Source organism: Rhipicephalus sanguineus, chromosome 5 (genome assembly GCF_013339695.2).
Source record: "Rhipicephalus sanguineus isolate Rsan-2018 chromosome 5, BIME_Rsan_1.4, whole genome shotgun sequence".
In the NCBI taxonomy this organism is placed as follows: domain Eukaryota; kingdom Metazoa; phylum Arthropoda; class Arachnida; order Ixodida; family Ixodidae; genus Rhipicephalus; species Rhipicephalus sanguineus.
Window position 1 is genome coordinate 73,917,764 of NC_051180.1, and position 24,648 is coordinate 73,942,411.

A 24,648-nucleotide genomic window follows, 5' to 3' on the forward strand; every position below is an offset into this window, starting at 1 on the left:
CCTAATTAACAAATTATTTACAAAACAAAAAGTATCTGTAGCGCGCAAGGTGGCTGTCAGCAATATGTAAATGATTTCACTCAACTGCCTCTAATATTGCATTTTTAAACCCTTGGCACAAGCTAGCTGGGACATCCGATACACACACGCGCGAACACACACACACACATACTGCGCCGCTGAACTTGCTGACGCCACAGTGTCTCTTTTCGAAAGTGCGGAAATCGGTCGATAAATGATTCCTACTTCCGCGCGATTGCAGCAATGCAAGCATAGGAAAAGAACGAATGTGAGGTGGTGGCCACCGATGACCGCGCCAGTGTGACGTATCGCTGACAACCCTGTCGCGTCGCGCTGCTTTAAAGGAGCACTGACACAAAATTTCGAAGGCGAGATAATGAGTGAAATGGACGTATGTGGAGCCGTACACAACGTCTACGAAATATCAAGGGCCAATATAGCCTAGAACATATTTAAAATCAATTTTAAAGTGCATGCCGCGCGACTGAGCGAGATGCGAGCGCTTCGCGACGCCGACATCAACGCGGAGTATGTGTAAACAAACCTACGTCACGAGTTTGTGTTGGCTGGTGGCTGGTTGTGCCCTTGCGCTTGTGCCGCGCTACCTGCCATTTCTTCCTCTGTGCCTGCGGCTTTGCGTGTGCTAGTTGTGTTCTCTTCCGCTGTTCGCTCGTCGTGCCCGTTGGCAGATGTTATGGCCCGCTCACGCTAGCGGCAAGCCTGCCACAACGGCGCGGTGCCGCAGAACGTCGGCCGTCGCCGCACGCGCGAGAGCTGTCCAACTTGCACGGCAAGCTTCGCCGGCGAGGCATTCGCGCCTCCGAAAAAATGGCAGCACTGCCAAAAGCGGTTGTCGTCCACTTCGAATCTATCAAGTGGCCGCCGTGCACTCTGTAACGTGTAAGTTCCGAAATGATGCTTCCATTTGCTTTAGATTCATGTCCTTAAGCTTCGACAGTAATGTATTTGTCCCGATTCGGCGCCCTTTTTGAGAGCCATAGTCAAATAATCGATGCTGTAAGCTTAGCGAGTCGAGATGGGCGCTTCCGAATGCTCGGAGGACATAGATTACGCGTTTGTTAGTTGTTTCTAATCCTCCATAGCTGGCGCCACTTGACCTGGTTCGGCGCCATTCGGCGCCCACCGCACCCACGTTCGCGCGCCGCCTACGTCACAATTTTGCGTGTTCACGTGGCCAGCTGTGGTTACCAGTCCGCCGGAAGTAGCTGCCTAGCTCGGTGCTCTTTGAAACCGAAACTGCGACTGGGCGCTCTAAAACGTCTCTAAATAAATAACCGTCGCGCACTCGCGCAAACGAGGTTTGCAGCCGTGATAAGTGGATCATAAGCTATCTATTGCAAAAAAAAAAAAAAAAAAAACAACAAGGTGCAATATTTTTGTGTCAGTGCTCCTTTAAGCCTATTGCACGCATTTAGCCGCTGATCGTTGCTGCTCGTTGTGCCGGACCGCGTTCACACGCGCACCGCGTTGTAGAAACGAAAGCAGCTCGCTGTTGAGGTGTTGATCGTTGCGGATCGTGCACACAGGAACCACGCTACACTCACGACATTACGACAAACGTACGCGTACGGAACAGCAAGCGTAGCTCTGTCGTAACCATACTGCACGCTTTTATTAGGTGACAACACAAACGCACTTCCGTCCGCTGCCAGGACAGCTAGAGCATCAGCATCGAGGAGTGCGCATCGCTTGCGGAAAGCGAAGGTTGCGGCGCGGTTGCAGTGCTGCTAGGGTAGCTAGGGTACTAGTGCTGCTGTACCGTTGCCACTGATATTGAATTGGATTGCGTCGGCTGTCACGACGACTGGAACGCTAGTGGCGCCATTAACAAATGCAGCAGCTCAAGATGGCGACCACGACGTACATCCACTCACGAAGCGCGCTGTCCACGAAACATTAGTTTCGGTTCCTAACACCACATTGTGGCGCAGCAATGGCGCAAATTATAGGCAAAAAAGACCCTTTTGGAGCAGTGTGGAGCAGCAATTGCCAGTTGGCGCAGATTGGCGCAGGTTTCCCACCACTGAGTAGTGGGCACTTCACAACTGTACTTGCAGTAGGCATTCTAGGAGACCTTGAAATAGCCAATGTTATGCGCACAGTCATAAGTTTCCTTACGGCACGGTTGAGGCATGCATAGAGAACCGAAGCTGGAACGTTCTCCAAGTTCTTTTCTTCTGTCTTCGTCACTGACTTCAAAACCACAGTGCTACTACCATTTTGCCATAATCTGCCACTTGGTGAGAAGGATGACAAGAAAAGGACGAGAAGTGATGCCCTATTACAAATACGGCCCCTGTGTCCAACTACCACTGCTCACTGTGCAACGAAAGATACTGCAAAATGCCCCTTCAACTGATACACAACATTGTACCTTAGGCACTAGAGATAATGAAACAGAATACAGTCTAACCCGGATATAGAGAACCTGACGGGGATCACAAAAGAGTTCTATATATAGGTAATTCAATGCATAAAATATTTTATGTGTCAAAAGGGGATATTCGAGGAGATATTACAACATTTCTATATATCCGGCTTCAACTGTAAATAAGTAGTGGGAATGCTATGACCTTTGCTTGGTGACAAATACACAGCAATGCATGAAAGCAAAACACAGCAAAAGCCCCGAGTCATGCAACCTAAGTGTGCTTACTCAGGATTGCTTGAGAAGAAGAAAAAAAAGAAAAAGAAAGAAAGAATGAAAGGGAAAAAAAAAAAAGAAGATTCATTGTGCTTTTAATTTCACTGAGCAACACAATACTTCTCATTTTTGCTACCTGAAGGTGTATTGCTCATGACAAGTGTTTCAATAAATGTTCACGTATGAAAAAATAAAAATTAAATATCTTCCGATGTCTTTTTTTCGTCGTCACGACCCTCATTGGCAGGTTAGAGTGAAGAGCACGAGGTTTTTAACCCGCCTGTCCAACATTGTAGGTCACTGAGGGAGGACGAATCTTTTGTGTAAAATTGTTATTGTTAATAAAAAACGTATGCTAGATGAAGAGCACTCTTTTCTTTTTGTACAAAAGAATGAGGTAAAAATGAATGCTGACATACAGACAAGATTGGTAGCCACCTTTCTAGCAAATGCACAATATATGTGGGGAAGAGCGCATCGAGTCCAACAGAAACCTCCCTCAAATGAGTGCTCCACTGCACATTCAAAAGAGACGAGCACAGAGGTAAAGAACAGAAATCAATCTGTGGTTTCTGCGGTCGACCCTTCTCTAGTGAGCTATGATTCGCCACAGGGCAATCATGATAAAACGCACCCAAATTTTCACTTCAGTGAAGCCTTAACTAACATAATAATGACGTGCTGCAGATTACACCTGGCATCTGTCACAACTCAACATGTGAAACTAGGCTGCAATGCCAACAGAATCAAGATCTGCAATGCCAACAGAATCAAGATCCGCAATGAAATAAGCAGTCTCCTCTATTTGGCTTGGTTTAGCTGAAATGTAGCAGTTCAATAACCGCTAAACAAGTCAGCATTCATTTGTACACCTTGGAAGCACTGCTGCAGCAAAGCGCAGCATGAATTTCCCAAGGGATGCAATGCAGGCCTGTTGATAGAACATCTCTAATAGGTTTCTTTGTAGCGAACAAAAAGACAGGTCAAAAATATAGGCACAAAATATAGCGCACTGTTTGCTGCCTATTTTGTCCCGTCTTTTTGTGCGTTACAAAGAAACCTACTGAAGCAGCATGAATGTTACATTATGTGAGTGGAATAGCTTTTCATTAGAGCACGAAATATTTCACGACGTAAATACGGGAGTGCTGCAAGTCCGCGGTTACAGCAAGAGGAAAATAAAACGGACAACTGTACAAAGACGAAAGTCGCAGCCAGAACTGCTGTTCCCGCGAAGCAGTAGTAGTAGGTGTGAGGGCTGTGACATCAACTCGAGCGTGCTCTCAAAAAATTAATAAACAAAAGCTTTCTCGCTCACCAGAAAGAGGCGATGCGCGTTGTATCACTCTTCCGACGTCGACGCATTTGCGGTTGCAAACATCACTGAACGAGTCGATGATCCATTCGCTTCGCAGGTGAACGCGTCGCTGGCCACCGCGCGTAGTTCTCTACAGGAAATGAAAACAGGCCAGATACATGAGAAGATGAGGCGCCGATCTCGCCCACACGTCGCACCCGATGAATAACGCCGTTCAGAAGACGGCCTTGGACGCTGCTACCGTCGACAACAATAGCTGAAAAAGAAAAAAAAAAAGGCCGTGGCACCAACCAACGCACTTGTGACCCGTCTCCGACAAACGTGAATATAAACGGGTCCAAACCTTCGAGAACCGTAAATCAACTGTCCTCGCGATCCTTGAAACAAATGTTTCAGGAAAAACTCCACGCTGCACGCATCGCGAGGCCGCTTAAAACTGATTAGAATCTTGAAACAGGTTTCCTGTGAAATCCTGTTTTAAATAAGCAACCTGTCCGTACCAAGGCGTCGCGTTTGCGACATCCGGCCGCGCCGTAACGGCGGAAAAGTTGCTCGTGCAGACACCGTGCCATGAAACGCATGCTTTATCGCACTTGCCTGCTTTATCGCGTTCAAAGCCCAAATTGTTGCGAGTTCGCCCGCCGGCGTGGATACTGCACAGAGGTGTACGTGCAGTACTACGACCACGCTCTTGAACATCCACGAATCGCGTAAATAAAGACGCAACCATTGCGTCCCGTTAGAGCTTTCTCACACGATGGGAAATATCCGCACTCGCCGTCAAAATAAAGGGCCAGTGGCGGTGAAACAGCGCGGCAGAGCGGCGGGGAACCCGCACCTGTCAATTTACTCGCGCAAACTCCTCCTTTCGTCAAGAAGTGGCACGCTTCGCAGCGCACCCGCGCATTTGCGTAACGTCCGCAAGCATCGCGAGCCTTCCCTATTCGCTCCTTGCGATCGTGACAACGGTATTTAGGAGCGCGCATGTCGTGCTTTCGAGCGTGAGCGGTAATTCGACGGTTTGAGTGGCAGCTTACCGAGGTGTCAGTCTTCGTCAAAAATGGCGGCGTCAATTACAGAAAACTACAGCCCACCTCAGATTGACGCTTCTGACGTCATGACGGGGTTCGACGGGGATGTCGGAATCGAAAGACTGCCGCTAACTTTTGCGCGCCTGGTCTTCTTTCGCTGTGAAGTAGAAAAATTGAATAATATATGCGTCTATGGAAAAACGCTAGCGCTTTTCATAAAATTTCGTTAGCTCATATTGCTGTAAAAAAAATGTCGAAGTACGACATCCCTCCGAAGTTTTCCACCCATCCTAAGCACGTCCTCCGGGCAAAATTTGTTTGTTGGCATGCAAAGAGGCTTCGGGTTTGCACGAATTTTCTCGCGGAACCGCCGAAACAACGCCTGCGAGACCTTCACCACGCAAAACTATATCGACAGAGCTACCTTTGGAGTTAATGGTAACCTCAGAGGTATTACAATTATTCGCATAATCGCGTCCGCAATGCACGAGGGATAGCGAAGGGGGCGTAGCATTTCGCCGCAGTGGGCCGGGTAACAATTTGAGTTTGACAGAAATTAATTCTTGGCCTTGCCTTCGTGGAGGCGCGAGAGGAGGTCCGCGCGTTGGCGCGCATAGCACGAATGGAGAATGTTTTGCACGTCGCTACCGACAGCACTCGTCGAGTGCATTTTTGCAGCTGCTTTAGCAGGTGTTATCGCAGCATTTGCATGCTGCGCTGCAGTGGTTTCATGCATCGTCTTACAGGGAAAACACCTGTGCGCTTAGGCGCGTGAAAATAAAAACGCATTCGTGCGATCTTCTAGAAATGACGGATTATGACGAATCGGGTAGAAACTGCGCACGAAATGGAACATCCGTCATAGTTATTCTTTGTATATGTTTGTTTGATGAATAAGTGCCTTTGTTTTGCAATACGTTGTGATCACACGTGCACGAGTGTTATTTTATTTTCGTAATCTCTCGTACTGCGTAATAAAGCCTTTTACAACGATATAGACGTGTCTTGTCTCAAAACCTGAGAACACTGAACGTTTTTGTGAAATTAGGTTGTGTTTTCGCTGTTGGGGAAACCACTGGCCGCACGAACCAAGCCAAGTTTATTCTACGTTTTCGTTCACTAAGAAATGGCCAAATTTAAAATGTATATATACCTGTTGTAGGATCGGCAACAGAAATAGTGTGGGGTCGGAATTTTTGCAATTAAGACACCGCAATAGTATCGCTTTCAGTGATCGCGGTTGTCATATCAATCTAGTGCTGCGATTATCTGTGCGAACTCCTTTGATTGGCAGCAATGTTACAGTGGTCGCGCCTATTCGTGACCAGCGACTTTGTGAACGCGTGCATAGTTCGGAGGCCAGGGGTAACAATAACATGGCTTCTTTTGCCAGCCTATATTGTTCTATCATTTGTTCATAGTTCTACACACACCACGCAACTCTAGCAGTCTGTGGTGATACAACAAGTTGGCTTTGTCGTGCAAGATTGCAACTCATGCACTATCTGTCTATATGCAGAAAAGGCAACTCCAAGACCATTTAACACAACTCACCAATCAAACTGATCTGTAAACTAACGTAGGGAATTTTTATCAATTTTGTGCAACACTAGCTGCTGTTACACACTGAATTCAGCACTCCCACTTTACAGTGTTTGCACTGACCATGAAGCTTCTGTAGTGCCATCATACGTACCAGTGAAACATGAAAGCACGAAAAAACTTCACTCGCAATGACATGTTAAACTTCGTGTTGCCACAGGTTCATGTCCAGCCTCTCGTATGTGTCGTACGACTAAATACAGAAGAAAAAAAAATTGCGGAAGAGATGCGAAGGTGTCTACCATAATCTTAAAGGCAAGAGCCGTCAACCAAGGCCATGTTTCATAGCACAATAAGATACTGCATTACAGGAAATAGAGGATTCAACAATGAAGGTGCGTCTACCAGTTTGCATCTGCACTCTGCTGGCGCAACCTCATCAACATGCGTCCAAAGAAGTATCTGAGAGCAAATATGTTAGTGGTTCCATGGTGCTGGAATGACCTGAACTTGCTTGTGCAATTCTTTCTAATCACTTTTATAGCTAAAGAACATTCTGTTTCAATAAGTAGCACAGTTTGTAAAAGGCTTCAAGGCTGTCATTTTGTTTTTAGTTGTTTTCAGAGCAGCCTCTTGCATGTCAAAAGTGCTGCTGCTTAGGCAAGTTGGAATTGCATACTGGTAGCTTTGCACTTGAGAAAATATGGATTGGTGGACACAGAGCAATGAACAGTTTTTGTTCTTTGTACCTGTTTGTAATTTCGAAAGCCGGACATACCAGTACTCTAGCGTGTGTAATAGTACTTGGAAAAAATATCAGAAGCATACTATGACAATCAGACACTTTGGAGGCATGTTTTTCAACGGAAGAAGCAACAAACAGTTAATGGATTATGTAGGGTCACTTTCAGTTCGACTGCTACACTTTGTCACCCAATAGCTTAAACTTTACCTGCTCATGTTCAAACCTTTGTCTTTGATACAGCAGCGACACAGAGTGCTCATATTGTGTGGTGAGCACTCTTATTTTTAACGTTTCAGATATATAATTGTGTACATAGGGTTATGTAGTATGTGTGCTATTACACATGCTTGCTCAATGGTGTACATTTATCTGTCTTGCCCGATCTGCTCTCGTGCAATCTTGATATTTTTTTATCTCCATGTTGAAAACGTGGTTTTTTTTATGATGCGTCAAAACTTATTTTTTTTTCTATTGTGCATGTGTTGCAAACTTCAGGTACAGAGGCCCTTGTCAGGCGTATAAAATGCCTTTTGCCTCTGTTCCTTTTTCTTGTATTATAAGAAATAAAAAAGATACTACTACTACTACTAATACTACAAGCTGTGCATGTTTTCATCATAATTGTAATTCCACCATTATCATAATTTGAATTTGTGGCAACCTCGGTTGGTGGCATTATATTGTAGCCTGCTGCATACCAAATGTGGGCATGTCACAACTAATTATTCCCTGCAAGTGTCACTTTTCTATATTTTTCCACCCTTGAAGTCAAAATGTTTCGGTTAAACAAGATCCACAACTGATGTGAATGGGGTGAGTGAAACTGATGGTTTGTTTGAATAAGCTGAATTTCTTAATTGTCTGAGCTTCAATTATTCCAAGTCACCATATAATGGTGCCCGAAGACATTCCCGATCGCATCCACTTGCTGTGGCTGATCCGACAAAATGCGTGCGACAAAAGTGACAAGCCTGAAAATAAATTGTTCCAGGACATGTCGCTAGAAATCCAGCACATGAGGCATCGATACAAAATCAAAGCGCACATTTATTCACATGATCTTTTTTTCCCCCGACAAACATTGCAATACGGTCCTCTCCTACGGTGAGAAAAAATGCGGAGGGAACTGGAAGGACCAGGTGTGTTCAGTGCCAAGGCACCCTTCTTGGACCTGCTTGGGCTGAGTTTTGGTATGGTGTTGTAATGCCACCCGAGCTACCAGTTTGACCGGGAAAAGTGGACATCTCTGCCGACTGTTTGTCCCCTTGGACCACACCGCCGTCGCCTTGCAGTGTGGCTATGCACTTCCAGATCCCCATGTAGTTGGCTGTTGGAAGGACACACCAGACATACATTAGACGATGAATTGACAAAAATCTCTCGCTAAAATAACCAACAAACATCCGCCAACTCGCCCATTTCCAGAAATTCATTTCTGGAGTTTTACGTGCCAAAACTACAGTATGATTACAAGGTGCACCGTAGTGGGGGACTCTGGATTAATTTTCGCCACCTGAGGGGCTTTAACATGCACCTAAATCTAAGTACACGGGTGATTTTGCATTTTGCCCAGATCAAAAACGCAGCTACCGTAGACAGGAATCAAGCCCTCATCATCAAGCTCATCAGCGCAACACCTTAGTTCCTAGGCTACCACGGCGGGTTCACCTAACTTGGTTAGCCACCATGACTTTAGTCGCTAAACTATCATAGTCGGCTACTAACGAAAACAGCACATTACACTTGATGGATTCATTGATTTACTTGATTTTCTCTGACTGAGGCATTTGGTATGTGCCACGGTGACAGAGTTAATGATACAACATAAAAAATTTTACCAGATTAAAGTTGTGACCTTTGTGGTAGACAAATAGAAACTTTGCATGAGATTACAAATTTTTTAGAGTGAAAGTAAACAAAATTGTATGCATCGCTACTAGTTTTAAAGCATTTAATTAAGTGCTTCATTTTGATTAGTCTGACATGTGCATTGAATCTGCATGTATGTATGTGTATTTACGTGCATTTACCAGGAAAAATGGGTTATCTCTTGCAAGGGACGGACGATTGGTGAGGGCATAATAATAAATAATTTCTGGAATTTTACGTGCCAAAACCAAGACATCGTTATCAGGCGTGAATAGGTGAGCACAAAAAATTTGAATCTATACTAAGATCACCCATCAGGTGCAAGACTGAAGAGAAGCCCCTTTAGCCAAAATACTTCCCGCACAAACCACCAGTAAAGACCACAGAACTTGGTACTAGGTCTTGGCCACTAAGATCAATGTGGCGATGGCAACTGACATAGTGCTGCCAAACAACTGCACAGTCTACTGATTCAGGAGTATCTCAACAGAATAAGTGCTAGCCAGTAGCACCATATTTTTTTCATTGACTACTGCCTACAGATATGTAAGGAACAGAACTAAACCTCAGTATATTATGTGCTTTTGCTAACATAATGCTGGCTTACAATTTGTTCTACTTGTTTATGCTTCAATAAAGTAGTAAAGGCACTCTAGAAACATCGGAAGTCCTCGCAGCTATGCGAACTGGTCCACACAAGAGGTAAATTAGAGGCTGCACGCAAGGTTGCAGTAAAATAAGGGCTTGCTCTAGTAAGCAGTGCGACAACTTCAAATATTAGTAAAATGAATTCATAACTGAAGGCGCCAGTGCCATACCTTTCCACAATCTCACACAGCCATCATCTCCGGAAGATGCAAGGATGGTGCCGATGATGTTCCAGCTTACCCTCCAAGCCTGTTGTGATGCGGAAACAATGAAACAAAATTGGCCTTTTAATATAGTGATTAAGCATACCGTAAACAGCACCTTGGTTCTAGGATATGTGTAAACTGTCTAGTCCAGTTTATACGAAATCAGTTGTAACCAGTAAACACTGTCTTATTAACATCCTCATTAGGTCTGCACATTTATTGAAGACACAAAGAGAAAACAAGAGAAAGTACTTCAAGGAGTGTTCAAACAGTGAAATTTCGGAACCTCTTATATGTTCAATGCTATTCCAATGAAGTCCATGCATGTGGGCAGGTTGTATATGAGCAAAAAAAAAAAAAAAAAAGGCACTTCACCGCAGTTCTTGGTTAGCTTACTTGTGTGAATATCACTTTTCTCGTTCGAAGCAAAGTCGAAGTGAATGGTAATTAGCATAGAATAATTTCGAAGCAGATTCCAGTTTATAGGAGCTAAAACACATTGTTTTAAAATTTGTCACACTTAGCCCATATAAGCCCATATGATGTGCTTGTTAACTTTAAAAAAAAAGCTTATCTGGGTGTGTGTAACATGCAAACTCAAAATTGCAGTGTGGCTTGGCAGCAGCGTGGATTTCCTTTCCCCCAAATATGCAGTTTCACGGCACAGTGGCTCCACACCGCAGTGAAACAACCTTTTCGGACGGATTACATGTAGTAAAATTCATATATTCTCTTCATTTGCATACTTCAATATTTCGAAAATTTGAATTTGTGTCGAAGTGAACTTGAATACCGCAATATGTGTTCGAATATTCAAAGCACACGAATATTCGCACAGGCCAACTTACAAAATTTGTTGCCTGCATTTGATGTGCATTGCTGAACCACACACATAATCCCTTTGCAAGCCCGTAACCTGTAGTATTCATGCCACATTGTAATAAAAAATATTTAAAAAATCAAATTATAGGCGTAGGAACTGAAAGTAGCAAAGACATTAGCCAAGATACTATAATTAAGGGCTGCAGAACAACCTGGGGGTCTTTAAAAGTGAAAGACAGAGTCACTTTAGACTGATAAATTATTCTTACAGAACTCCATTGTCATTAAATTCGCAATAATGGATTCATTATTAGAAGAGGGAACGAAGGTCTATGTTTTATTTACGAATTTTGTGCTGAAACACCCAACATTTGAAGGTCAGTGCGACACCAATGATTTCAGTATTTTCCATATCTTGGCCATATTGGCTCAATGAAATTTCCTGAAACTTACCATATTAAGTGTCTGGCTCAATCCTGACACAATGCAATTCACTTTTACAAATGAGGAGTTATGTAGGCTCAGCAGACACAGTAAAAATCTACAATGCCATGGCAAGTTTGCACTGCAATTCCAAGGCAGCACTGCCACTGGTATTTTCTTTTTGTGGTATTTTTCTGGCTTTCAAGTGTCTTCTTGCAGCAAGTGTGGTGCTTTTGATATTGTAGAAGGGCAGTTTACTGGCATAGGCCAACAATTTTTAATTTTTTTTTGTCCCTTTAAGGTTCACCTTGTTCAAATGAATGAGCAAGCTTTCAGATGCAGACTTTGGTAACACTTCAAAGGAAAATAGGCTGCTAGAACCTCTGCTTCAAACATTTCTTTCACATGTTTAATTTCCAGCACAATGTTTCTTTGCTCAAGTAAATTTTCAGAAATAAAAAAAAAAATTTTTTTTTCTCGGAGTTGTTGGCTGGTAGAGTTTTCTCATGGCTCTCATTTTTCGTTCACCCTATATTCACCCAAGATGTTTGCCTGCTTAGTTAAAGCTGGAACCAAGTTTCACAAATGCACAAATTAAACAGAAAACACAAATCGTCATTACATTCAGTATCTTGCTGTAAATGACTACGTGACAAGACAGACGGATCATCAGATCCCACCTGCGAATTGTGATCATCAAACTGCGCCACAACTTTGGTTTCAAATTTGGCGGTAACACCATCTTGCATCGGAGATGTCATCTCTGACCTGCATAGAATGGGGCAAAAGAAACAGAGAAAAGTCAAAGTCGACACGGCAAATTCAAGTTCTGTGTACAACCAGCAGTGGCGAGAAAGAGCTGGCGTGCTGCAATTGGTTTAAACAAGGCTGCAAATACACTTCACATGCTCAGCTACAGCTTATGCGAGCACAAAAATATTCTTCACAAGCCTCCAGCATTTATTTCTAAAGGACCTGCCAAAGACATTTAGTGCCGAGCAGTAGGAGTTGGCTGGGCATAACAAACAAAAGCTTTGCATTCATATCAGGAGCCAATGAAATCACAGCCAACTAAGCTTGCCCTGTTCAAGGGGTCATGAACCACTTTTCCCAAGCAATCATCGAACGACCTCAGTATCACAGATTATTGCCTCATGAATCGATTGCCACAAAAAATCACAGCATATCCACGGAGTGAATGATGATGAGTGGGCAAAGCTGCGGAGGTTCATCGGTAAACCGTGAATCTTCCGTGAATTCTGCCCAGTACATCATCACCGACGTGAGATCGGGCGCGCTTATACTAAAGGTTCGATGAGTTATGACGACTTGCAGCTCACTTTAATTTTACATGTACGCTGTGAATTTTCATTGTTTAGAAAACCATTGCTTTAGAAAAATCTGGCGTCTTTCGTTAAGCAGCTGGCGTCTTTTCGTTTTGCTTTAGAAACATCTGGCGTTCTTTCGTTTTGCTTTTACAAAACATCTGGCGTCTTTCGTTGGTTTATTTCATCAATCAACGGCGTTTGAACAAAATTTTTATTGTTTAATCACGCACAGGAGAAATCTCACCAGGCACTACCTTGGAGGTAAACAATGGCTGCTACTGGGAATGGGAGACAGCAGAAGTCGGCTTTTAGCTAACACTTACACTTCTACTTCTACTAACGTTTCCTACTGGAACATGCCAATGGCTGCTAATGGGGAATGAGAGACAGAAGAATTCGGCTTTTAGTTAACGCGCACGCTGCGAATTTTTTTTATTGTTCAACAACGCAAAGGAGAAATCTCCCACCGGCACCACCTTGCAGGTCAAAGCGTAAGACTGGTTACATACTACGCTACGAGGGACGAACGGGTGCCGCTATAAGGAGCTTCGTCCCTAAAATTTCCCGAATCCGTCAAGAACGAGTGGAGTTACAGGGGTTTGTTGCACGCTTTAAGCACTTTCTCTCTTCTCTCGTCACAACGAGGGCGCTGGAAGCTACACAGGAAGGAGTGGCAAGGGGGAGGGAAGTTACATCAGTGCACATCATGACCATCTCTCCCATTGCGATTCCTGCGCACGAGTCATGGGGCAAGTGTGGCTCACTGTGTAATGTTAGCAGACTATGGAGTGCAGCACTGGCACGTGGCAGCACCCCGTGGCAAGAAGCGCATCTGGTCCAGACGCCGCTCTTGATTTACACCAGCTATTGGCCAATAGCATGCAACCTGCTGTCCGATGTCAAATAGCGGGCGCCAGCGGCTCTGAAGTGAGGGCAGACGAGCCTCTGTATGAAAAGAGGACACCTCAGAAAATGGCAAATTCGCGCTCCGCTTGTAAGCTCTCCTTGCCACGTGTGACTGCAAGGTTTGGCTGAGATGTTCAGAGCAGTATCTGCTTTCCGCAGGATGTGTTTTCTCACCAAGCCTGAGGGGTGGTTCATGACCCATTTAAGGCTTCAATGACCAAACTTCTTTAGTGCGTGGAAACCACGGACACAATAGGAATAACACTACCACATTTCTGTGTCATCCCTCTTGTGTCTATTACTATTGAGAGCTAAAAAGGTTTGGTCATGGAACAACAACTGCCTGATCTCACTGATAGGTGGGTTTCAAGCTTCACTTGAATCCTTATCAAGGTGGCCAATGGCAGGAAACACTCAGCCAAGTATACATACTCACAGCCCGGACTGCCAAAAGCAGACTCCACACTAGGCAGTCAGCGGTGCCGTTTTTCACATTCTATATAATGAGCAGCTCTGAGCAGGCCTAAATCCTTGAAGAAGACAACATAGCTCTTGTTCAGATGTGTTTCCAAAAAGAAATGAGAACTGTGACTTTTTCAAAGTTGAAACGTCTAGTGTTTCATGTCCTAATTCAAACGCTCAGCAACTATTTTTGGAATGCAATCAGTCGAGTGAAATTTGTTCCATGTTGTATTATTGCTAGCACATACTACAATAACACATTTTGATAAATGTCTTTTTACCTTCTATGTTAACCTCTTCAAGGGCACATTCCTAGAGGTCTGTTTAGAAATGTACTACAAATATACCACAACATTATACAAATTTTTATAAGTGTGTTTTTTACCTTCTTTGGTTACCTCTTCAAGGGCACATTCCTAGAGGTCTGTTTAGAAATGTACTACAAGTATACCACAACATTATACAAATTTTTATAAGTGTATTTTTTACCTTCTTTGGTTACCTCTTCAAGGGCACATTCCTAGAGGTCTGTTTGGAAATGTACTACAAGTATACCACAACATTATACAAATTTTTATAAGTGTGTTTTTTACCTTCTTTGGTTACCTCTTCAAGGGCACATTCCTAGAGGTCTGTTTGGAAATGTACTACAAGTATACCACACCATTATACAATTTCTTTTGCACTGTGCTGTCCCTGGTAATTCAGAATGTGAGCTATGAACGAAGGGAACCCTTCTTGCTGTAGATTATACTTCATAAGTGAACTTCCACAGACACCCTGGGTGCTAAGTGGTGCAGCATACCGTCACAGTAGGCTTGGGGCAGTGAAGGGCTGCCCTAAGCCTACTGGGTTCAGATGAGAGACCGAGTGAACAGCTTACAGGCACCTGTTCTACAAGTATACACTTCTATGAGCTATTTCCATTTTTCTAGGCATTCAGATGCAGCTGCAATACACAGTTCACTGGGGATACATAAACAAACAAGTAAAAATGAAACAGCTCATGAAAACATCCATGAAATTCAACCAATGTGTTATCACTTCAAGACTAGTATATACTAGTTGAATTCAAAACTAGTATACTATCCACTGCTTTCTCTGGCAAGTGCAGCATCACCTCCAACAATGACCGTGTTCTGCATTAAGTCATACTTCAGGCTCACTACTACTTACTATGGTGATTGTAGAGGAAGAATGAAGACACTAATTTCTGCAATCCAACTACAGTGAACTCCCGTTAAGACGAACTCAGTTAAGACGAATTCTCGCTTATACCGAACAACACGGGACCATTTGTTTGGTTTCCCATAGACTCAATGCAAAAAAAATTCGCTTAAGACGAACCGCCCAACTGTACTCTTCTGTTAAGACGAACTTTCGTGATCATCGACAACGCTAGCGATTCTGCGAAACGAACACTGCAGTCTTGGTGGGGCATTCAGGCGACCGAGAAAAAGCAAGAAAGATGAAAAAAAGCACTTCCTGGAGCAAAGACGCGAAGCAAATCGCGACGCGAAGAAGACCGGTCAGCCGATAAAGCCAGAATACCCTCTCACCCCCAGCTTGTGGGTGGGGGAGGTGTGGGCTTTATCAGCAAAGAAAGCAACAAAAAGAGTGGGGGATTTACAACTTGGACCCCCAAGCCACTGCATCCTTTTGTATTCCCCCCCCCCCCGTTCTTCAGCTTCCCAGCTGGAGTACAAAGGAGAACAGAAGAAAACAAGAGCTTGGGGCCCCTCCGCCGCGCACTCCCGTCACAGGGGTCAGGTGCATTGTCATCGCCATCACACAATGGCGGCCGAGCACATGTATTTTGTGGTCAATAGGTGGATAGCAAAACGGCGCGTCGTCTGCTACAGCACTTCCGGTTCTAGGAACTGTCAAGGCTCAGCTCGTCGCTGCTTCAAATTGTGTGCAAATCAGTGTAATCGGGGAGGAGGCAAGATAACTGGTGACAACCGCGTCGCAGAAAGTACGCGTTTTCTCCCCGATTACACTGAACGGTACACACCTTGAAACAGCGGAGAGCTAGGCATCGACCCGGAAGACGTCATTTTGCTATCCACCTATTTGCGTTGGTTCGCGTAGGACCTGTACGCGTTCTATCTGTTTCCAGTGAAGTGCAAATTGTGATGAGCCATTTTGATTATGGAAGTGCACGACAAAGGAAGGCTATTTTGCACAGTGAATATAGCTGCGTCGTGTCTTTTTCGTGGCGAGGCTTGTGACCGTGAGTAGCCCGATGGGATATCTTCAGCTGCACGTCGATCAGGAAAAGTTACTACGGGCCGAAAACGGGCAAATATCCGGACCTCGAAGAAAACCTTGCAGACTTTCTTAAGCAACTCAGCGTATAATGACTTTGTCAAGGCAAGAGCACGCGACCGAGGCGTATCCAGAAGTGATCTTAGAGCCAGCAAAACAGGCTCACAGAAGAAAACGAACTGCCAGGACAATAAATTTTACATTCTTTGAAGGAAAATTGTGCTTGTCTCTTAATTTTTTTCTAATCGTCAACATAGGAGCGTGTTACAGTTTTATCATAAAAATGTGGTAGCAAATATCTTCACGAGCATTTTTATTTTTGAACATGCGAAATCGGGTGCTCGTAAGATTCGTGTATATACTCTGCTTGAAAGCATAGTCTTTATCTAGATGAGCCAAATAAATGCTTTTTCTTGTCTTTTTGCCCCCCATTGTAAGTCTACTCCATTCAGTGTTTTCAAGTAATATATTTGGATGCACTTGGCATGTTAGCATGTCTCTTTTTGGGGGCACTTCTGATAAGCCGAACTCCTGATAAGACGAACAGATGGCCGCGGTCCCTTCGAGTTCGTCTTAACGGGAGTCTACTGTACTACCTTCCACAAGCATGCTGTTTCTTGACAAAGCAGTCCATCTACTTCTTTCCATTTAGCAAACTAGCAGCAGGTGAGAAGTAAATGCGAGTTGTGTTGCATACTTACAGCAGTGGCTTGAAAGAGATGATGCGCACATCTCTAGAGGCAATGCCCAGGAGGTAATAGGAGCGGCCTACGCTAGGGGCGAAGGCCAGATCATGTACAGGATCCACAACGGTGACGACAGTTTCGACCCTCGTCCAACGGCGGCTTCCTTCACAATACTCGTACACGTGCACTTTGCCGGTGTTGGAAGGCCCTGGATCATCACTGCCAACGGCCAGCATAGGCGGGTGGTTGCGATTGCTGCGAAAAGCATGGTACGAGTGTCAGTGAACTCCAGGCCTGCAGCCACATTGGTGAAAAGTAGTGACAAGAGATTAAAGGAAAGAAAAATAAGGATAGTTGGGCTAGCTCGTGTATTTCACCATAGGGAAACTAAATTCTCGGGATGATGAAACATGAACAAATGCTTGTATGTGTGCTCTTTCTGCATGTGTTCAAGTCCCGGTGATGCGGTTTTCCAAAAGAGAGGTCAAGCGCTTCACTCTAATGTGCCACGTGATCCAAATCAACAAATGTACACCTCTACATCCTAACCAAAGACTAAAACTTGGTTAATCCAAATGACAAACTTGAAAGAAATGCCGAGGTGACAATTCGTGACGTAGTATACTAATGTAACTTAGCTAAACTATACACATCAACTGATCAATACAATAGTGCTTGAGCTGTAATACAAAGTCAGGTTAAATTTCTTGGCATTTTGGCAACACAACTGTCCTATGACTTGCAGTGGTCATCGTAGCAGAATGCTGCCCTGTGGCTACACACGAAAAATCTCTAAATGCTTAGAACTGTCTACGGAAATTTGTTCCACTAAAGTTTTTTGTTATAGTCAGTATAAGCTTGTCTCTGCTTGTTTATGTGATGAGCAGTTTATGTGATGAGCAGAAATAAATCGGCATGTAATTCACCTTGACATATATACACGTGTGCCCATGAGAACATCATCTTATTTGATGATGTCACACATGTCCTACTCGTTTATAATGAACAACAGTAAGTAAGTAACAGTAAGCAACAGTAAGTAAGTAAGTAAGTAGCCTCACCTGCTATCTCTCTTGACCACTAGTTTGATGGAAGGTCATTAATATTACTGTCACAGGCACTAGAGAGTTTCCCGTCTTACCCTGGAAAGCGCTAACACTAGGCTTGTGCGAATATTCAAGCAGTTCGAATATTTGAACAAATATTACAGTATTCAAACTCTCTTCAAAATGAATTTAAATTATTCTAAATTTCGAAGTATTCGAAAAGAACTAATAGACATGTAAATCGCATGTAACTCCCTGTAAAGGTGGTTTCACTGCAGCGCAGGGGTGCTATATCGTGAATACACCTTTCCAAGGAACGTCCACACTGCCGCGAAGCCACACTTCAAGGTCAAATGAACAAATTACCCTCACATCGATTCATTATTTTTTAAGTTTAAAGGCTCGTTATACCGGCTTATATGCTGTAAGTATAGTCAATTTTAAAACGTAACGTATTTTACAGGTTATCACTTGCATTATACAAAAAGCCAAATCCTGCCACTATTCAAAGTTGCTTCCACTTTCCTTTGAACCAAAAAGAATGACATTTGCACATGCCTTGTTTCAATTTAAAAAAATATTGTGCAGGTTAGTTGGGTCATGACAAATGCGCTCATTTTTCTTTATAATATGTGATATACATACGATTCAAATTCGATTAGAAATTATTCGACCAAATCACTATTTGCTTTGATTTCGCTTCATACCTAAAATTTGCTATTTGCACAAGCCTGGTCATTAATATTACTGTCACAAACACTAGAGAGTTTCATGTCTTACCCTGGAAAGCTCAAACACCATGCCACATCAAGGAAAATTAAAATAATTTGTTCATCTTTATTTTCGTCCTTGGAGAAAACATTTGTACTAAATATTTTTTAATGAAATGTGATTACAGTTAAAGTTAGTAACTGCAGCAATCAATCGGTAATTAGTTTCCTGTAGGTATGCACAAACATTCGATCACTTTGAATATTCGAACGAATGTTAAGTATTCGAATTTGCTTTGACATGAATTTAAATTATTCAAAATTTCGAAGTATTTGAAATGAACGCATAGACATATTAGACTGCATGTAATCATCCTGTCAAGGTGGCTCCACTGCAGCATAAGAGTGTTGTGCCGTGAAAACACCTATTCAGAAAAAATACGCACTGCCGTGAAGACTCACTTCAAGGTTAAATCAACATATTACCCTCACACTGATTAATAATTTTTTAAGTTTAAAAGCTTGCTATACGGGCTTATATGCTCCAAGTATGGCAAATTTTAAAACGCAACATATTTTCTCGGTTATCACTTGCATTCTACTGGAATTCAAATTCTTCTACTATTCAAAGTTGCTTCGAGACTTCACTTAAAACCACAAAGCTGACATTCGCACATGCCTAGTTCCAATTGCTAAAACTGTCTTTTTTAACTATTAAAGCTGTTAAAAGTACTTCCGCAATGTTCACTATATTATACATCTTCTTTGTTGCTAATACAGTAAAAGCTTGTTAATTCAACACTCGTTAATTCCAAAAATCGGATAATTCGGATGTGTTCTCTGGTCCTGGCAAGCATGTACATTCTTCAATGGCATCAAACTCTCGTTAATTCGGTCATATAAGGCTGCAACCCTGTTGATTTGAAAGATCCTCGGAGTGCGCCGAGTGCGAAGTGCCGCAAATGTGCGATGCAAAGCACCAAAAATGGCATGTGCAGACAGCTGAAACGGCCACAGGCTTTCAGAAAAGTGAGGTCGCCACCCACAATCACGTTATTGGTACGTAATAAGGTATGGATTTAGAGCACATTTCAGACTAAGAGACGGGGATCTTGAGCCACAATCACATTGTGGACGAAGTCGCGAATTACGAATATTGCGGCTTTTGCACTGCTCTTATGCAAAACAATTGCTGGATATACGTATTACTCAAGAAAATGAAAGTGCATTGATATAATAGACAGTTATTTATTGTTTTCTTGAAACTTTCGATAATTTGACATTCGGTTATTCGGACAGTTTTCCCGGTCCAGTGAAATCCGAATTAATGAGCTTTTACTGTAAATATGAACAGCAGTGAAGAAATATGAGCAGGACATAGGAAACTGTCTTGAGCAACATTTTTCATGTGGAGAAATGTACGTCTTTTTGTCTGTGTGCGAGTTTTTTTTTCTTCATTTGTTTTTTTCACTGTTATCACCACTTCGATCAATACTTTGCATCGTAGTAATCACCACCGATCCATTTTATGTTGTACATAATTTCTTTTCTACATAAGTAATGCTTAAAAAATTACTATATTGCTTTCTGTATTGCACCTGTTACGAACTCCTGGGGCACAGGCCACTGTCAGGCAATTAAAGCCTTTAACCTCTGCCTCCTTAGGCAATACCTGAAACAAATTGAATTGACTTGAAAAGAATTGAATTGAACTTTAAAAAATATTGTGCAGCTTAGTTGGGTCATGACAAATATGCTCATTTTTCTCTATAATATGTGATATATGCTATTCGAAGTAGTATTCAGTTCGAAATTATTCAGCCAAATCATTATTCGCTCCGAATTCGCTTCGAACTTAAAGTTTACTATATTCGCACATCCCTAGTTTTTTGAGCTATAGACGACTAAACTATCACTCCACAGTAGACGGTTACCAAAGGTTTCTGCATAAAGTTTCTGCAACATTTACTATGACAAGTTCTATAATCTTAATGTCCAGAAGAGCCTAGAAAAGCCAGAAGCTTTACCTTCTTTAATTGTTTTTCTTGTAGGAGAACAGTGCAAAAAGAAAATTTTCTTTTTGTCATTTTGCAAATTACTTATCATACCATATTGTGACTGAATCACTGCGCTAAGCCTGCACAAAGTAGAGTTACATTTCTGCAATATCTTCCCTTGATTTCGTATATTGATAACATGATTGCAATCTTTGTATGACACAAGCATTAAAGAGGCCCTGCAAGACTTTTTCAGCATGGTCAGAAAATGCTGCCGATCGGTAGTCGAGGCTCCTGAGCCAAACATATATAGCGCAGCACGCTTCTCTCTACAAATGATGCCCTATACCCAAAGTCCACAGCCGATGGCTGACTTGAGCATCGTGGGCTGCATAGTTACCGTGGCCACCACAGGATGCCGCCACGTGCCCACGTGCGCGCTTGCAATCACACTGAAAGTAAGCCGCGTGTTCGAAGAAGAAATTAAAAGAAAGTGCGCAACGTCATGACGCGCGCTGATGAAGGGAGGCATCTTCTTGCCCCTTTGTCATCCCCCTCCCTGCGTAGCTTTCAGCGTGCTCGCTGGTACGAAAGGAGAGAGAAAGCGCTTAAAGCATGCGGAAGATCCCTGTAACTTCGCTCGTACTTGACAGTTTCTAAAATTTTTGTGGCAGTCGATTCGTGAGACCCTTTTAATGAAGCCATTAGACGATTACTTGGAAAAGTGTTGCAGGGCCCCTCTAATTTCCCTGGAGGTGCACACGTGCCGTGCCCTTCAGTCGCCTCAGAAGGCTACGTAAATACTTACAAAGAATGGTTCCAGGAAAGGCAGCTGAGCGGCATGCGGCAGTTGATGTCACTCTGCAGAGACCACTGGCTCAAGTTCATGACGTCAGGTGCTTCGTAGACGCGCACCATCCCATCAGCTGAACATGTGGCCAGCTGCAGACCCAGCTGCTTTGGTGCAAACTTGACGTCGGTCACCGATGTCCGGCTGTCCACCAGGCTGGTACGCTTGACCCAGTGGGACTGACTTCGCTCACCCCCACTGCCAGTGCCACTGCCACCAAGTACACCACTCTTGCCTGCCACTGTGTAAATGGGCACCAAAGGAGTGTTGTGTCACTCAATTTATTGATGACAACACCTCAAGACAAACAATGATAACAAGAATGGCATGTCAAACAGGGTATTTATACTTAGCACACTTCCAGTTTTTACAACTACTGATTCGCATCCCTATAGCAGCCAAGTTTTTTTTAAGCACGCAAGGGTTGAGCAAACATGACATTACTCCCAGACATACACATTGCCTACCCTGCTTCCTACTTAATGTTAGTCAGCTCATCCTCCAGCAAATGGGGATTGAACAAATATGGTTACCAAAGCTTATACATGTACAACACAGCAGCCAACATGAATCAATAGCTAAAGGGACCAAAGCTAATATAATAATTATCGGGGTTTAACATCCCCAAAACCACAATATGATTATGAGGAATGCGGCAGTGGAAGGCTCCAGAAATTTCAACCCCCTGGGGTTCTTTAACGTGCACCTAAATCTAAGTCACGGACCTCAAGCATTTTCACCTCGGGATTCGATCCCGCGACCTGGGGACCGAGGCTACGTCGATTATAAAGATGCATGGGCTGGCGAGCAAAAGACAGAGAAACAAGCAAGGCAAACATAGGTGGAAGCATCTTTCTTATTCCTCTTGGTTCACAGCAGGAGCAGCCAACACCAGGGCACACCACATATGAAAGGCAGCCAGCAAAGACAAAAATGGCTACTAGGATAGGTGTATGCATCGAGTACGTGATATGCAACTATAGAAACTAGAACTATGCAACTCACCTAGTTCCTCCCACACGGTGGCCATGCGATCGTAAGAGCAAGTTGCCAGGACCTGTCCAAATTCTGGATGTGCCCACGTGACCTTCCACACAGACCCACTGTGTGTCTGTGCATGGAAGAGCACAATAGAAGCAAAATGAAGAATCTCTGGCTCCAAAATTTTGCTTTTGCTCCAAAAATAAAACTGCACAATTCAGAAGCAATATGAAAGTTACATTCCATTGAAAAATACCATTGTGTGACACATGAGGAAACAACTAACCTTCCAATTCGCTGTGCAACGCCACTCTCCATCCTCTCCAAGGTCCCATACCTTTAATGAAGAACAAAAACACAAGTTACCTGCTTTCAAGATCGATCTCTCTACACTACTATCAGCTTTGTGCACTTTAGTGCCACTCAAAATACAATTTTCTTGCCCCTATTCGTGCGAAATGCAATTTATTTACATAACATCTGCTGACCAGCTGCCATTTAAATTATTATGTACAGCAATACTTCTCACATTTGAATTTGTGCTTTAACATTAATATTTTACCTAGCAGAACAAAAAAATAGATACACCGCCTTTTAAGCAAAAATCGAAAAAGAAATAAAGCAACAGTTCTGGAGTGAGACAGGCTTTCTTTCTTGCAATGTACTGGTTTTATTCATCAAAAGTCATCGCCTCACTGGAATCATTTGCGGCCTACGCTGAAACATGCATGTCCATTCACTCTTGTAGCAGGGGCAATTCAAACAGCTTGTTCCCAGAACGAAACCACACAGAAGAGACGTCAACGGCCAGGGCTGACGGATGCCCGATTGCAAACTGTTCGAGCCTAATTTGAAGCTCGTGCAAACACTGCAAAAGCCGGGATTCCTCGCTGGCATCACACCAAGCTACGCTCATGTGGAAAGACGGATCCTCGTAGAACAGAGGTAAGTCGTACTCCTTCAAGCAACCGTCTACTTCGGCTACAAGCCTCTCGAGATGCTCGACACCTTTGTGCACTTTGAGACTAAGAAACGTTCTCGTTTTCTCTGCATTTGTGTAGACATCGAGGGAGCCGAAGCGAATGGCAAATCTGCGATACGGTACAGTTACGGCCTTCAGGGATTCCACCATCGGTTGTATCCAATGATGTCGCAACTTGACAGTGCGAGAGAGGCTGACGTGACACGTGCTGGGCTGCTGAGGCTTGAGAAAATCCAAGCCGTGGCACAAACGTGATATCAAACTCTGAGTTTCACTTTCTTTGGCGACTGAGACGAATACATAGGACGCCCAGACTCCAGGTTCGTGAGCAAACGTACGCACTCTACCATCGTGCTGACTCCTGTCATCTTCCCACGCAAAAGGATCCTTGCGATCGCGGAACAGGCCTAGTACTTCGACGGGCAGCTCTAGTTTTGGCTTTTCGAGCTGTCGGCGTACTGGCTGACGCTCATCGGCACGCGGGGTAACGCAGTTGGCCTGCGCGCTCTCGTCCTCAGAACCGTCACATTCGTCTGAAGAGGCGTACTGAGACAGCAGAGATAAGCTGTGACTAGAACTCATGACTGCAACAGCTGCTTACAGCCCAGCAAGCATTCCGAGACAGTCAGGTCAGAGTAAGCACGAGTCCGGCACAAAGCTCTACACACCTTCACAGTCTGGTCACTGGAGCATGTGGCGAGACGCCTGCCGTAGAAGTCGTAGGCGACGTCGTGAATCAGGTCGTTGTGGTCGGCGGCAATGCTCCTGGCGACGAACATGCCTGATCGGTCACGTCCGCAGCAGCACTGCGCGCAGATTCCGAGCTAACTTTTATAGCAATGCGATAATGTTGCGATCCCGGCGTTTCAAATAACGCTTACGCGCAGCGCCATTTTGATAAACTATCCCCGAACCCAGTGCACTTTGGCCACTTTGGCACGCGGGAGCCAGTCAAGTGGAGTACGGCCCGACTTAAATTATTATTTTTGTTTTACAGCGAAAGCTGTTATGAGATCATTTCACCGGCCGTTTCTGGCGCCGTAGTTTTCCGCCGCCGCCGGTGTCCGTAACCAGTATCGCTCGAAATAAGAAAAAAAAAACAAAATAAGAAAAGAATTCCAGGATGGAACGAGGTTTGAACC

General features: G+C 43.7%; 3 protein-coding genes across 6 annotated transcripts in view; all 3 read right to left on the reverse strand.

Moving 5' to 3' along the window:
* The window catches only part of LOC119393781 (homeobox protein PKNOX2), a 36,866-nt gene extending 31,718 nt beyond the window's left edge, over window positions 1–5,148 (reverse strand). Inside the window, exons 1-2 of one of the 4 annotated variants that reach the window (XM_037660938.2) lie at window positions 5,042–5,148; window positions 4,005–4,260 (exon numbers count right to left, since the gene is read on the reverse strand). The gene's annotated coding sequence lies outside the window, so the exon portion shown is untranslated. Of the gene's footprint in view, window positions 1–4,004; window positions 4,261–4,347; window positions 5,002–5,041 lie in introns of those variants that run through there. The other 3 variants (XM_049416360.1, XM_037660936.2, XM_037660935.2) reach the window with 3 other exon arrangements.
* Window positions 5,149–8,349: 3,201 nt separating this feature from the next.
* On the reverse strand, window positions 8,350–24,433 carry LOC119393782 (nucleoporin SEH1). Its single transcript, XM_037660939.2, has 8 exons — window positions 24,175–24,433; window positions 22,811–22,861; window positions 22,549–22,654; window positions 21,502–21,784; window positions 16,956–17,195; window positions 11,971–12,058; window positions 10,010–10,088; window positions 8,350–8,649 (listed from the first exon to the last, which is right to left on the reverse strand). The coding sequence occupies exons 1-8, from the start codon at window positions 24,283–24,285 to the stop codon at window positions 8,468–8,470; spliced, it is 1,140 nt and encodes a 379-aa protein (XP_037516867.1). The 5' UTR covers window positions 24,286–24,433; the 3' UTR covers window positions 8,350–8,467.
* On the reverse strand, window positions 23,177–24,175 carry LOC119393783 (U6 snRNA phosphodiesterase 1). Its single transcript, XM_037660940.2, has one exon. The coding sequence runs from the start codon at window positions 24,086–24,088 to the stop codon at window positions 23,261–23,263; it is 828 nt and encodes a 275-aa protein (XP_037516868.1). The 5' UTR covers window positions 24,089–24,175; the 3' UTR covers window positions 23,177–23,260.
* Window positions 24,434–24,648: the final 215 nt, after the last annotated feature.

Coding starts and splice junctions, on each gene's coding strand:
- LOC119393783 (XM_037660940.2), bottom strand. CDS start 24,088: ATGAGTTCTAGTCACAGCTTATCTCTGCTGTCTCAGTACGCCTCTTCA.
- LOC119393782 (XM_037660939.2), bottom strand. CDS start 24,285: ATGTTCGTCGCCAGGAGCATTGCCGCCGACCACAACGACCTGATTCAC. Junction 22,655..22,810: donor GTTGCACAGCGAATTGGAAG/GTTAGTTGTTTC, acceptor TTCCATGCACAG/ACACACAGTGGGTCTGTGTG. Junction 21,785..22,548: donor CACCGTGTGGGAGGAACTAG/GTGAGTTGCATA, acceptor CCATTTACACAG/TGGCAGGCAAGAGTGGTGTA.